Source organism: Schistocerca americana, chromosome 4 (assembly GCF_021461395.2).
Source record: "Schistocerca americana isolate TAMUIC-IGC-003095 chromosome 4, iqSchAmer2.1, whole genome shotgun sequence".
Classification (NCBI taxonomy): Eukaryota; Metazoa; Arthropoda; class Insecta; order Orthoptera; family Acrididae; genus Schistocerca; species Schistocerca americana.
In genome coordinates this window covers 486,177,420-486,192,495 of record NC_060122.1, presented here as the reverse complement: position 1 = coordinate 486,192,495, position 15,076 = coordinate 486,177,420, and the positions used below count along the sequence as shown (strand labels likewise).

The following is a 15,076-nucleotide window of genomic DNA, read 5'->3' as shown; positions in this document are numbered from 1 at the left end:
TGTTGGTATTCCGTTTGCTATGGGTTTATTTATCGATTATTTTCTTTTACTTGTGTTTCACTGTTGGTATTTGAGCTTACATGTTGCCATTTTGCCATTTAGTGATAGTGAGTGTAGCTGTGGACGCTAGAAAAAGGAGTGCCAAGTGGACAAATCGGAAGTTTTCCGACATATTCTTCTGTTTTGAGTTAAATAGAGGAGTGATACCGGCGGAGGCAGCCAGAAAAGTCTGCGCCGTGTATGGGGACAATGCCACTGGACAGGGCACGGAAAGAAAAGAGTTTTCTCGTTTTAAGGAGGATCGTTATGACATTAGCGACTCTTCACGTTCAGGATTATCTGTGGGGTTTGATAAAGATCGTTTAAACGCATTAATCCACAGTGATCCACGCCATGGTACTCGAGAACTGGCAGATGTGATCACCTCACCATCGTGCAACATTTGCATGCAATGGGAAAGATTCAAAAATCGTGTGTGTGAGTACGCACATGCTCTAAGCTAAAACCTCAAAAATTAGCAGATGTATCTCTGCTTGCTCGTCATCAGTTGGCTCGTAAACAACATCGATCCTGTATCATTACTGTTGACGAGAAATGTCTTTATGATAACATAAAGAAAAGATAGGAATGGTGATCCCAAACAAAGCTGCAACTCCCCATACAAAGGCCTACTCACATCCACAAAAGAAAATGTGATGCATCTGGTGGAACAGCGATGGTATGGTGTACTACGAATTGCTTCCCCGAGGTGTAACCATCACTGCTGACATTTATTGTCAACAACTGAGACGTTTTGCAGGTGCAGCCCAAGAACAACGACCAGGAAGACTGCGTGAAGTGATTCTATTCCGCGATAACGCCCGCCCGCATTCTGCTAGAACGACAAAAAACACTATACAGTAGTTAGGTTGGGAAATCATTCCACACCCACCTTATTCAACCGAACTAGGTTAATAATTGGCTCCTTTTACCGACCTCCCGACTCAGCAGCATTAGTGGCAGAACAACTGAGAGAAAATTTGGAATACATTTCACATAAATTTTCTCAGCATGTTATAGTCTTAGGTGGAGATTTCAATTTACCAGATATAGACTGGGACACTCAGATGTTTAGGACGGGTGGTAGGGACAGAGCATCGAGTGACATTATACTGAGTGCACTATCCGAAAATTACCTCGAGCAATTAAACAGAGAACCGACTCGTGGAGATAACATATTGGACCTACTGATAACAAACAGACCCGAACTTTTCGAATCTGTATGTACAGAACAGGGAATCAGTGATCATAAGGCCGTTGCAGCATCCCTGAATATGGAAGTTAATAGGAATATAAAAAAAAGGGAGGAAGGTTTATCTGTTTAGCAAGAGTAATAGAAGGCAGATTTCAGACTACCTAACAGATCAAAACGAAAATTTCTGTTCCGACACTGACAATGTTGAGTGTTTATGGAAAAAGTTCAAGGCAATCGTAAAATGCGTTTTAGACAGGTACGTGCCGAGTAAAACTGTGAGGGACGGGAAAAACCCACCGTGGTACAACAACAAAGTTAGGAAACTACTGCGAAAGCAAAGAGAGCTCCACTCCAAGTTTAAACGCAGCCAAAACCTCTCAGACAAACAGAAGCTAAACGATGTCAAAGTTAGCGTAAGGAGGGCTATGCGTGAAGCGTTCATTGAATTCGAAAGTAAAATTCTATGTACCGACTTGACAGAAAATCCTAGGAAGTTCTGGTCTTACGTTAAATCAGTAGGTGGCTCGAAACAGCATATCCAGACACTACGGGATGATGATGGCATTGAAACAGAGGATGACACGCGTAAAGCTGAAATACTAAACACCTTTTTCCAAAGCTGTTTCACAGAGGAAGACCGCACTGCAGTTCCTTCTCTAAATCCTCGCACAAACGAAAAAATGGCTGACATCGAAATAAGTGTCCAAGGAATAGAAAAGCAACTGGAATCACTCAATAGAGGAAAGTCCACTGGACCTGACGGGATACCAATTCGATTCTACACAGAGTACGCGAAAGAACTTGCCCCCCTTCTAACAGCCGTGTACCGCAAGTCTCTAGAGGAACGGAGGGTTCCAAATGATTGGAAAAGAGCACAGATAGTCCCAGTCTTCAAGAAGGGTCGTCGAGCAGATGCGCAAAACTATAGACCTATATCTCTTACGTCGATCTCTTGTAGAATTTTAGAACATGTTTTTTGCTCGCGTATCATGTCATTTCTGGAAACCCAGAATCTACTATGTAGGAATCAACATGGATTCCGGAAACAGCGATCGTGTGAGACCCAACTCGCCTTATTTGTTCATGAGACCCAGAAAATATTAGATACAGGCTCCCAGGTAGATGCTATTTTTCTTGACTTCCGGAAGGCGTTCGATACAGTTCCGCACTGTCGCCTGATAAACAAAGTAAGAGCCTACGGAATATCAGACCAGCTGTGTGGCTGGATTGAAGAGTTTTTAGCAAACAGAACACAGCATGTTGTTATCAATGGAGAGACGTCTACAGACGTTAAAGTAACCTCTGGCGTGCCACAGGGGAGTGTTATGGGACCATTGCTTTTCATAATATATATAAATGACTTAGTAGATAGTGTCGGAAGTTCCATGCGGCTTTTCGCGGATGATGCTGTAGTATACAGAGAAGTTGCTGCATTAGAAAATTGTAGCGAAATACAGGAAGATCTGCAGCGGATAGGCACTTGGTGCAGGGAGTGGCAACTGACCCTTAACATAGACAAATGTAATGTATTGCGAATACATAGAAAGAAGGATCCTTTATTGTATGATTATATGATAGCGGAACAAACACTGGTAGCAGTTACTTCTGTAAAATATCTGGGAGTATGCGTACGGAACGATTTGAAGTGGAATGATCATATAAAACTAATTGTTGGTAAGACGGGTACCAGGTTGAGATTCATTGGGAGAGTGCTTAGAAAATGTAGTCCATCAACAAAGGAGGTGGCTTACAAAACACTCGTTCGACCTATACTTGAGTATTGCTCATCAGTGTGGGATCCGTACCAGGTCGGGTTGACGGAGGAGATAGAGAAGATCCAAAGAAGAGCGGCGCGTTTCGTCACTGGGTTATTTGGTAACCGTGATAGCGTTACGGAGATGTTTAATAAACTCAAGTGGCAGACTCTGCAAGAGAGGCGCTCTGCATCGCGGTGTAGCTTGCTCGCCAGGTTTCGAGAGGGTGCGTTTCTGGATGAGGTATCGAATATATTGCTTCCCCCTACTTATACTTCCCGAGGAGATCACGAATGTAAAATTAGAGAGATTAGAGCGCGCACGGAGGCTTTCAGACAGTCGTTCTTCCCGCGAACCATACGCGACTGGAACAGGAAAGGGAGGTAATGACAGTGGCACGTAAAGTGCCCTCCGCCACACACCGTTGGGTGGCTTGCGGAGTATCAATGTAGATGTAGATGTAGATATTGCGCCGTCAGATTTTCACCTTTTCCGCTCTCTGTACGATAACCTCAAAGGAACTGCCTTTCCAAATGAAAATGCGCTCTGAACATGCCTCGAAGTGCTCTTCACGTTAAAACCACGTGATCTCTACAGTTACCCCAACATTGGCACACTGCTGTAAAAAGCAAAGAAGAATACATTATTGATAACTAAACTCTCTGTTATGTGCATCTGCTGCGTTTATTAAACTTATGGGAAAAAGCTACGAACTTACGCGCCAATCCAGTACATATATATAAATACGAGGGTTGGAACTTAAATAGTGGCAACTATTTATTCACAACCGATACAAAAGAGTTACATGTTTGCACCTGTTCCTGTACTTCAAAGTAGTCACCAGCGTTGTGTAGAACCCGTTGCCAGCGATGTGGAAAACGTAGTATACCGTTAGCAGAGCCTGTTCTGTTGATGGTGCGAATGGAGCGGTTTAAAGTTATGGTGATTCTCGTGTACGACTGTGATGGTGTTATCCTAATGCATTACGTTCCTCCACGGCAGACCGTCAATGCACAGTATCGCTGTTCGTTTTTGGAGCATCTTTGCAAAAGAAGCGGCGACACTTTCTGCGCAACCCACCCGACAATGCGCGGACGCATACGGCGCAAGCTGTGGCTGCTCTGTTTGGTCGATGGGACTGGGAAGTACTGTACCACCTACCATGCTCCCCGGACTTAAGCCCTGGTGACTTTGATTTGATTCCAAAGATGAAGGAACCACTTCATGGCATTCTCTTCAGAACTGTTCCAGAGATTCGACAGGCCGTAGACCGCTCCATTCGCACCATCAACAGAACAGGCTCTGCTAACGGTATACTACGCTTTCCACATCGCTGGCAACGGGTTCTACACAACGCTGGTGACTACTCTGAAGTACAGGAACAGGTGCAAACATGTAACTCTTTTGTATAGGTTGTGAATAAATAGCTGCCACTATTTAAGTTCCAACCCTCGTATGTACGTATGTACAGCATGAGTCACATAAGACGTATTAAACCTCTCAAATCATGATTCGTTACAGGTATCTAAACGACGTTTTCCGCAATTGATAGTATGCTGAGAGGCATGTAATATTTTGTATGGATAATGCTCTGAACTTTGGTATCAACGAAGATATTGAGACAAGTATGATCTTTTTAATGGAAACACAACTACAGAGATATGGCGCTTGATAATACTGAAGTTGAAGCCTTTCGCAAAAGTATCCGGGACATGTACTAAAATCGGAAAGCTATCTGGCTCGAGTCAGCTGAGGCAGTGTAAACACCGTCAGGAAGAGCTATCATGACAGGTTCCGATGTTATGTGCAGAGGCCTACGCAACTAACCTAAACCGGCCGGAGTGGCCACGCGGTTCTAGGCGCTACAGTCTGGAACAACGTGATCGCTACGGTCGCAGGTTCGAATCCTGCCTCGGGAATCGATGTGTGTGATGTCCTTAGGTTAGTTAGGTTTAAGTAGTTCTAAGTTCTAGGGGACTGATGACCTTAGAAGTGAAGTCCTATAGTGCTCAGAACCATTTTTTGAACTAACCTAAAATGTCATTTCCTAGACGACGTAGATACAGGAACAGCTGTGGTTTTTGTATATGGCACTACGACATATGCCAGATTCTGGCACGTCAGATGGGGCTTAGGAAAAGTGTTTGAAATATGTGAATATGTTAAATTTGTTGGAGATTGTACATTGTATTTTCATAAATAAGGTTTTTGTGGGAACAGCTACAGTTGCGTCAGGCAGTTTTCCTTTTAAACCCCACCCCATCGCTGCTTACTTGGCAAACCCAAAACAGAAACGTCGGTCATTCATACTTCATAATCATAACCAGCCCTATTCACGGAAAAAAGAAACTACAGTATTAACTTTCCTAGATTCTAAAATAAAACTGATCTGTCTTTGCAGGAGACGCCTGGGTGCTTCTACTATGTGAAACGCCTCCTGTCGGACAAATATGTCTACAGACACTACTTAAAATTATGATTATACGGAACATACGTTAAATAATTTAAGCATGACTCACGACATGTCACCCACAAAATAAATACTTTTCTTAATGAAATGCAGTTTTGCACTTTACTTAGGCACGTAGAAAAATTGTTCACCACAAGTTCAAGGCTCATTTGTAGTCTCTGTTCGAGAGATAGATGAACAGGTGAAAGTATACTGGATGATATGCCATTCCAGTCTGTGGCGATTCGACAGCACGCGTCACCTGGTGTATGATACTGTAAGGTGGCAACGGCCTTGCACCTTACATGAGTCCATTTAACGTGACACTTTAGGTTTTGTTGGAGTAATACTCTAAATTTCGATGCAGGAAATCTATGTGGAAACGCATCGGCACGCGAGAATTCCGCGATTTTGTAATTATAAGATTTTGCGGAAAGGCAGTACGCTAGACAGAGCTCGGCTACGTCCCCGCCTAGCCGCCAAAGGCCACAGCCTAACGGTATGAATGGTGAACTGGGGGATTTCTGTAACCTGTTTAGAGAGGCCACAGCGGTCGCCAACCTCTGAGGGACGTGCGGCTGCAGGTGTTCAAGCGTTTACCAAAACAGAGCACTGTACAACTGGACGGGCTTTGCTGTGTGTGCTCTCGCCCATGTCCCACTAATTTTACGCCTCATGTGGGGCAGGCCAGGAGTTCCGAATAACAAACTTTCAATGCAAGAATCTGTGTTCGCTACGACGGGGAATCTAGCCAGGAAAATCTCGAGTGGTCTCTTGGGAGAAAACTTCCAGTAAACGTATTATTGCCCACAGGTGTGGTTCTTCCCAGCCAGCGAGGGCGGAGTTTACTTGTGAAATTTTGTAGAAATAAAAGAATTGTGGAAAAGAGTTCTATTCCCAGGGCGTACATTGGTCGGCACTGGCAAACTGGGTATTTTGAGAGCTTCTACTGATGTGATTCGCTCGGTAAAAGTTGAGGTGAGAAAAGAAAAGTGAAGAGCGATCTTGCTGGACTCTCGGTAGAGGTCTTCCGTTCTGGGCTCTCGTACTGAGAGGACGTTAGCTAAGTCGTCTCCCCTCTTGGTCTTTCGGTCTGAGAGGACGTTAGCCGCGCCAGCTCATTGCTGACGGAAACATTGTCGCAATTAGAGAAGTTTACGGACAGCAGTCTGGTGTAGGATTGTACTTTCCGAGACGCCACACGCCGATCGCACGGCCGCGCCTTCGCCGTCGGAGACCGCCGCTACGACAGGAATATTACGGTGAGATCGCTCCCGCTTCGGCCTGTGTTGGGAGTAACGTTAAATAGTTGGATCAATTGCAATTGCTGTTTCCACAGAGGTTTCACAATACTTTGGAGTATAGTGGTTCTTCGTATATATGTTATAAGAGATCAGGTTTTGGACAGATTTTAACTCAGTTACTGCCAATGCCAGTTAAGAGGATAATTTGTAAATTGTTCATTGTGTTTTATTCAGCATTGATCTGAAGATTATAATAAAATTATTGTGATTCAGTAGAGCCTTTACTTTCAGTAGCTGATCCTGGATTCACCCTTTTGCTTTATTTTATTTTTGTGTATATGTTTGATGTCATTGAACACCCTAAGTGTTCATGATCGTTCATGTTTAGAAGTAAAAATAGGTGTGATTTATCATCAAAACTACCACCGCAGATTAACTAGGGGTGGCAGGGCCACATTTAAATCTAGCGTTATCCATTTTTGCTTACAGTTCCACTCCCAATTTCTCTGTAAGTTGTTTGTCAGGGGCGATCACACGCAAAAATCGGACAAGCAACGGGTGGGGTGTTACAATATTCATGATACACTGTGCCTTTCAGTTCTCCCCACAGAAAGAAATCAAGAACAGTCAAATCATGGGACTTGCCAGGCCTTTTTGTACTGCAGCATTCCGTCCTACCCAATGGTCACGAAACTTTTCATTCATTAGTTACGTTGCAACACGGAAGACTGAGATGGGCAGTCGTCGTGTTGGAACCTGTCGCTTATTCTGTGGTACCTGTTCTAGAGGAGCAGGTAGAATGTTGGTACGAAAGTGTACATACGTATTTCCATTTATCGACTCTGGGATAAAGTAAGGTTCAACAACGGAAATTCCTATGATGCCGCACCATACGTTTAAGCTTCACAGTCGTTGGTGTTGGTGTTGTGTCTGACGAAACCAGCGCGGATTTTTAGCTGCCCAGTAGCGCATGTTACATAAACTTACTATAACGTGGTTTGAAAACGTCGCTTCGTCGGCAAAGAGCACACGTTCGAAAAACGTATAGTGGTGTCTCCGATTGCGCTTCAGAGCAAACTGACAAAATTCTATACTATTTTCGGAAGCACGTCCTCCGAGTGCCTGATGTAGTGAAAGACGATAAGGGTGGAGCTTATGTCGATGCAAGATGCGAATGACTCTCTTCTGGTTGATCCCACTTTCCTTGGCAAAACATCACGTGCCACCATGCGGACTGATAAGCGTCGTAGCCAGAACAGCGTCTTCACGTGCTGTGAGTTGCAGTCTACGACCTCGTCCTCTGACGTTGAAGCTGCCTATTGGCACTAGGGAACTAATGATTCGTGGAAATGCCTGGCGCGACGGACAGCGACGATCAGCATAAACACTGCCGTACCTTTTTGACAGTATTTCTTTGACATTCGATGTATGAATGTAGCAAGTCTAACGTCTCCACATTGGTGTATGTTGTGTCTAGACAAGACAGCCTAGACACAATGAGAGGAAGCCGAAAGGCACGCGCTTAAAATCACGCAGGCTGGCGTGAGGTCTGAAACAGGATACGTAATGAATGCTATAAAGAAAAGTACGTAGCTGCTTGAATATTTAACTTTAATCCACAATTGGTGAACATTCGTCTTGTTGATACAGTATTATCATCTCAATATAACTTGGTGATGGTGCCTTGCTAGGTCGTAGCAATTGACTTAGCTGAAGGCTATGCTAACTATCGTCTCGGCAAATGAGAGCGTATTTGTCAGTGTGGCGTCGCTAGCAAAGTCGGCTGTACAACTGGGGCGAGTGCTAGTACGTCTCTCTAGACCCGCCGTGTGGTGGCGCTCGGTCTGCGATCACTGACAGTGGCGACACGCGGGTCCGACTTATACTACCGGACCGCGGCCGATTTAAAAGCTACCACCTAGCAAGTGTGGTGTCTGGCGGTGACACCACAGTGTACATGTCTGCATGCAAGGAATGTTGAAACAGAAATGACCTTTCGAAAGACGACACAATACCTGCTAGTTCTGCAGTGCAGACACGTAAATAATCGAAAGGCTTGATACAACGGTGTGTCAGTTGGCCGCCATATTATTGCACTGGAGCGTGAAGGCGTGTTTGTCGCTTTATTGTGAAATACGGCGTAATAGGAATTGATAGTAAATGCGCAACTGACATGAAAGCATTGACAGCATGATGGGTTTTCCTCAGTCACCACTATACTTGTTAACCGTAACATGACGGTATGTTTCCGGTAACGGCCAAGTGCTGCGATATCGTGGTTGAGTATTGGTCGACCACAGTATTATTGCACCTGGAAGTGAGAGCGCTTTGGTCGACTTATCGTGAGTGATGTTTCTTGAAAACTCAATGAACCACTTGCTAGCATATGCATAATTGTCTCGAAATCGTTCACAATCTGATGTTTTTTCTTTAGTCACCACTGTACCTTTTTACTGTAACGTCACCGCGTTTTTCCGATGACGCTGCGGGAGTCCAAGTACGGCAACATCGTGGTCGGGTATTAGTAACCTGGAATGTGCTTGTTTACAACGCAAAAGCTGGTTCCGGCCAGTTTGCCTTTCATGTTTACATTATTTTCAGTCTCAAAATTAGCTATCATTATATCACTGCACTCATCTTTTCAGGTGTCGTCAAAAAAGTACATCATTCTATTTAAAAATCATACTTACTTCAATATCTCCATCGATACAAGAGTTAAGACTCTTTATCAAATAACATAAGTATGCACCCCTTCTATCATTTGCCGAAAATCTCTTTTCCATATTTGGAATCGTTCACGAAATAAAAGGGGTGTTACATCTTACGTGATTCATCCTAAGTTGTATTTACATGATACCTACGAGTACCGTTTTTTCAACCTCCGATACGCTATAAATAAAAGTTCATAGAAAACAATTATTTTATCACCAAAAGTTTTGTACACTTATGGTTACTTTTCAACATAATCACCGAAAAGATTGAGACATTTATCGTACCTGTGGACAAGCTTTGCAGTGCCTTTTTCAAAAAATGTTGCCGCCAATGATTTCAAATGAGCATTGACGTTGTTTTGAAGATCTTCGCTGGTTTGAAAGTTTTGCCCTCCTAGCCACATCTTCAGTTTAGGGAAAAGGTGAAAGTCGCTGGGTGCCAGGTCAAGACTGTACGGCGGATGACCGAAAATGTCCCATTGAAATTGTTCAAGGAGCTGCTGGGTTGTGCCAGCAGTGCGTGGACGAGCGTTGTCATGGATCAACACTATTTCTGAAGTCAGCATTCCTCTTCGTTTGTTTTGAATGGTTCTCCGCAAACGTCACAATAATCAGCTGCATTGATAGTGGTTCTGGGCTGCATAAACTTTACAAGCAACACACCTTTTTGGTCCCAAAACACGGTAGCCATAAACTTTCTGTTGTTGAATGTTTGTTTGAATTTTTTTTTGGTGAATTTGGATGCATCCATTGTTGTGATTGTCGTTTTGTTTCCGGTGTGCCATTTTGGGTCCAAGTTTCATCTCCAACAACAATTGATTTCAAAAAGTTCTCTCCTTCATCGTGATAACTGTCGAGGAAATTCAAAGCTGATGCCATTTGGTGACTTTTGTAGTCATCCTTCAACATTTTTCGAACCCAACGAGCACAAAGTTTTTTGTAGTCTAAATGTTCAGTAACGATAGAGTGTACGACAGATCTTGAAACTTCCAGACTTTCCATAGACAAAGCAGTTACGGCGAACCTACGATTTTCTCTAACCATTCTGTCAATTCGTTCAACAAGGTCAGCTGTAACGACAGACTTGCGTCCTAAGCCCCCTTCATCATGCACGTCACTTCGGCCATCTTTAAACTTTCGGCACCATTCACGCACAACATCATCGGTCATGAAGTTATCACTGGATCACTCGGATCATTCTCCGATGAATTTCTGTTGCACTATTCCCTTCTGTTTCCAGAAACGGAATTACACTTCGTAATTCACACGTGGCGTGAGCAACAATGACGGGAGCCATGTTTACGTGGCTGTAATGCAACACAGACTGATGTCTTGAGGTCGGCAATAGCGGAGTGCGTACTGCGACTGTTGCGCGGTAGCCTACAGTGCATGTCCACTTTCTGCCGCTCGCGTAGCGCCTTCGTCTATATGTTTGAGTATGTATATAAATATATGCATGTGGTGTTGGGGGGGTTGTTGTTTGGGGGAGGAGACCAGACAGCGAGGTCATCGGTCTTAATCGGATTAGGGAAGGATGAGGAAGGATGTCGGCCGTGCCCTTTCAAAGGAACCATCCTGGCATTTGCCTGGAGCGATTTTGGAAAATCACGGAAAACCCAAATGAGGATGGCCGGATGCGAGATTGAACCATCGTCCTCCCGAATGCGAATCCAGTGTGCTAGCCACTGCGTATATGCATGTGTATGTGTGTATTAACGTAAGTAAGTTTGTATTTACATGTATGTATGTACATGCATATTTGTAAGTATTTATGTATATTCATATGTATGTAGGTATATATGTGTATATATGTACTAATGTATGTATATATGCATGTACATGTGTGTGTATACATATGTATATACATATTTATATTATGTGTAAGTATCTACAGGGTGATCTTTCCACTGTGTACAAACTCTAGTGATTGATTGATGAGAGTATACGGAACAAAAAAGGTCTAATGAACTTATGCCCAGAAATGCATGGTTTCCATATTAGAAACCATTTATTCATACATAATTTGTTACAGAGACTGCAGTCTAATAAGCACTGTGTCATGCAGTCACACTTAAAGTATGCACGATTTTCTCTTAGAGAGTGGTACTGTTCATCATATTTCATGCCCTAGCGCGCTCTCCTGCCATCGTAGCTGGTAATGTTGTGTCCGATTCACTTCTGCTGACTCACCTTGTAGTGGATGTGATACAGCGCTGTACGTAGTGGTTCCGTATTCGAATCGAGAGCTTGCTGACACGGTGTTTACTTATGGAAAGGCAAATGGAAACGGGCAGCGGGCAGGAAGGTTGTATCAGGAGACCTGTCCCCACCAGCAACAACTACACCATTCGTTGTTAGCAACAGTGTTTCACTGTTTGTCCGAGACAGGGCGTTTTCAGAAAGCAGGAAATCATGAAAGACATATCGGAAATTTTCGGACGCCAGACTTGGAGGAAAATGTGATTAACGCTGTGGAAGGCGACTGCTGTGTCAGTACCAGGCAGTTCGTCCGCCAGTACATGATAAGCCAAACGACCGTGTGGAACATCCTCCATGGCAATTGTTACTACCATTATCACTTACAGCGTGTGCAAGGCTTACTAGCGACGACCTTCCACGTCGAGAGCAGTTTTTTCACTTGTTTTTTCACCAGACAACCACGATTCCGGGATTTGTGTCATCCATCCTATTCAAAGATGAGGCCACTTTTACACGGAGTGGTATCTTCAGCATCGAAAAGACTCATCTATGGGATATATGCAGATCCCCCATGGTATGGTGACATCGAATCTTCAGCATCGTTGCAGCCGAAATTTGTGGTCCGGATAACTGGCGACGTATTTTGGGAACAGCCTTCCTTATTATTATTGCTCGAACTGTCGACGTTTCTTGTGGGTGACTTTGCCTCTCCTGCTGGAAGAAGTGCCAGTGATGATTCGAAGGGTTATGTGAATACTACATGATGGTGCTCGAGCACACTTCACTGTTAATATCCAGACACCTCTCAATCGTGCCTTCCCTGTCGATGGATTGGACGAGGGGGTGCAATTACACGGCCTGCTCGTTCACTGGATCTCAACCCGTGCGATTTCTTGTTGTGGGATCATCTAAAAATTATCGTGTGTGCAGAGCTCACTCCAGATGTGGAGACATTGGAGCAGCGTGTTCATCCTGCTTTTGATGCTGTTCAGATGCAGCCTGGCCAATGTGAATGTGTGAGATAGAACATACTACAGCGCATACACGCATGCGTTGAGGCACATGGAAACCATTTTCAACACATACTGTAACTGTGGCTGCATGGTACAGCTCGTGTAAGACTGCAGTCTCTGTAACAATGTGTGATCGAATAAATGGTCCCTAGCGCAGAAAGCATGCATTTCCGGATATAAGTTCATTGTTCTGTATCCACTCATCGATCAACTACTAGAGTTTGTACATGGTGAAAAAAAATCACCCTGTATATGTGTAAGTAGATATTTATATAAGTATATACACTCTGACGTGGCGGAAATCATGGGATCCCTTTTAATATCGTATCAGTCCTTCTTTTGTCTGGTGTTGTACAGGAGCTCGATGTGGCAGGGACTCAACAAGTCGTTGCAAATCTCCTGCAGAAATAATGACCCATGCTACCTCTATGGCCATCCATAACTGTTGCAGGTGCAGAATTTTGTGAACGAACTGAACTCTCGATTATGTCCCATAAATATTCGACGGATACACGTCGGGTGATCTGGGTAGCCAAATCATTCGCTCGAATTGTCCAGAACGTTCTTCAAACCAACCGCCCAGTGACTTGGCGAATTCTCACCCATAAAAATTCCATCGTTGTTTGGGAATATGAAGTCCATGAATGGCTGAAAATCATTTCTAAGTAGTAAGACTTAATCATTTCCTGTCAATTATTGGTTCAGCTGGATCAGAGGACCCAGTCCACACCAAGTAAACACACACATACAAAAAAAAAAAAAAAAAGGTTCAAATGGCTCTGAGCACTATGGGACTTAACTGCTGAGGTCATCAGTCCCCTAGAACTTAGAACTAATTAAACCTAACTAACCTAAGGACATCACACACATCCATGCCCGAGGCAGGATTCTAACCTGCGCCAGTAGCGGTCGCGCGGTTCCAAACTGTAGCGGCTAGAACCGCTCGGCCACAACGGCCGGCAATGTAAACACAGCTCACACCATTATGAAGCCCCCACCAGCTTACACAGTGCCTTGTTGACAACTTGGGTCCATGGCTTCGTAGGGTCTGTGCCACACTTGAACCATACGATCAGCTCTTACCAACTGAAATCGGCACTCATATGACCAGGCCACGGTTTTCCAGTCGTCTAGGGTGCATCTGATAAGGTCACGAACCCCCGAACCCAGAAGAGGCGCTGCAGGTGATGTCGTTGTGTTAGCAAAGGCTCTGGTGTCGATCGTCTGCTGCCATTGCCTATTAACGCCACATTTCGCTCGACTGTCCTAACGGATACAACCGTTCTACGTTCTACATTGATTTCTGCTGTTATTTCACGCAGTGTTGCTTGTCTGTTAGCACTGACAGCTCTATGCAAACGCCGCTGCTATCGGTCGTTAGGTGAAGGCCCTCGGCCACTGCGCTGTCCGTGGTGAGAGATAATGCGTGAAATGTGGTATTCTCAGCACATTCTTGACACACTGGATCTCGAAATACTGATTTCCCTAGCGTTTTCCAATAGAAAAATGTCCTATGCGTCTGGCTCCAACTACCTATCCGCGTTCAAAGTCTGGTAATTTCTGTCGTGCCACCATAATCACGTCGGAAACCTCTTGACGTGAATCACCTGCGTCAGACAGCTTCTCCACTGCACTGCTCTTTAATACCTCGTGTACGAGATACTACCGCCATCTGTATATGTGCATATCGCTAACTCATAAATTCAGTCACCTTAGAGTATATACATACATACACAACCCTTAAAATTTCGTCTTACACCCTCCACAGTCTCACAGCTTCGTTAGAGGCCATCACATCCCGAGAGTTGGTCATTTTCGGCCTAAACTGCAACAACAAGATCATGCACTGAACTTATGTGCTACGTCACGACTTTACACTCCTGCACGCTTCAGTAAGAGAAAACGAGTCGTCGTATATGAAACGATCGCAGCGTCTCCTTCCCAGACTTGTCACAGTCGTGAAATTAACAGGGAGAATGGAGGAAACCGGAATAGCACTGTCGTAACAGCAGGGCCTTGATTTCTAAGGCACGTGACCCTCAACAGTGGATTCGTGCTCGCTCCCTTTCTGATCTCTAGTGGAGGCCAGTGACGAGTGGTGTGGTTACGCACCTGAACTGGCAGCGGTGAACTGCATGAGTACCCCGCGCATGCGCGGCTCCATGTTTGCAGATGAGTGGCTGCGACGGCGGCCGGCTCGCGGCGAATACTGGCCCCAGCGCATAAGCTGCCGACCCAGCTGCCAACGGTTCCCCCACCACCCGCTTAGCTCCCACGCTCCTTCTTATCGCACAGACCGAAGAAAACTACGAGCCCTAGTTCAGTCGCGGTATGTTTGACAACGTGTGGCGATAATCGAATACCTCTCAACGGTAGCACCTTACCGACGATATCTTCTGAAGCTGCCGCCAACGCAAACGTCAGTCTTGCGATTGGGTTTTTTCAAGCCCTCCTCATAGCGTCACAACGATT

The 15,076-nt window shown here is 44.6% G+C and overlaps 1 protein-coding gene across 1 annotated transcript in view; it reads right to left on the bottom strand.

Moving 5' to 3' along the window:
* LOC124612971 (facilitated trehalose transporter Tret1-like) overlaps positions 1-14,798 on the bottom strand; it is a 115,350-nt gene extending 100,552 nt beyond the window's left edge. Inside the window, exon 1 of the mRNA XM_047141499.1 lies at positions 14,717-14,798. Coding sequence (XP_046997455.1) covers positions 14,717-14,768 — 52 coding nt within the window. The 5' untranslated portion in view covers positions 14,769-14,798. The remainder of the gene's footprint in view (positions 1-14,716) is intronic.
* Between the last annotated feature and the right edge of the window lie 278 nt (positions 14,799-15,076).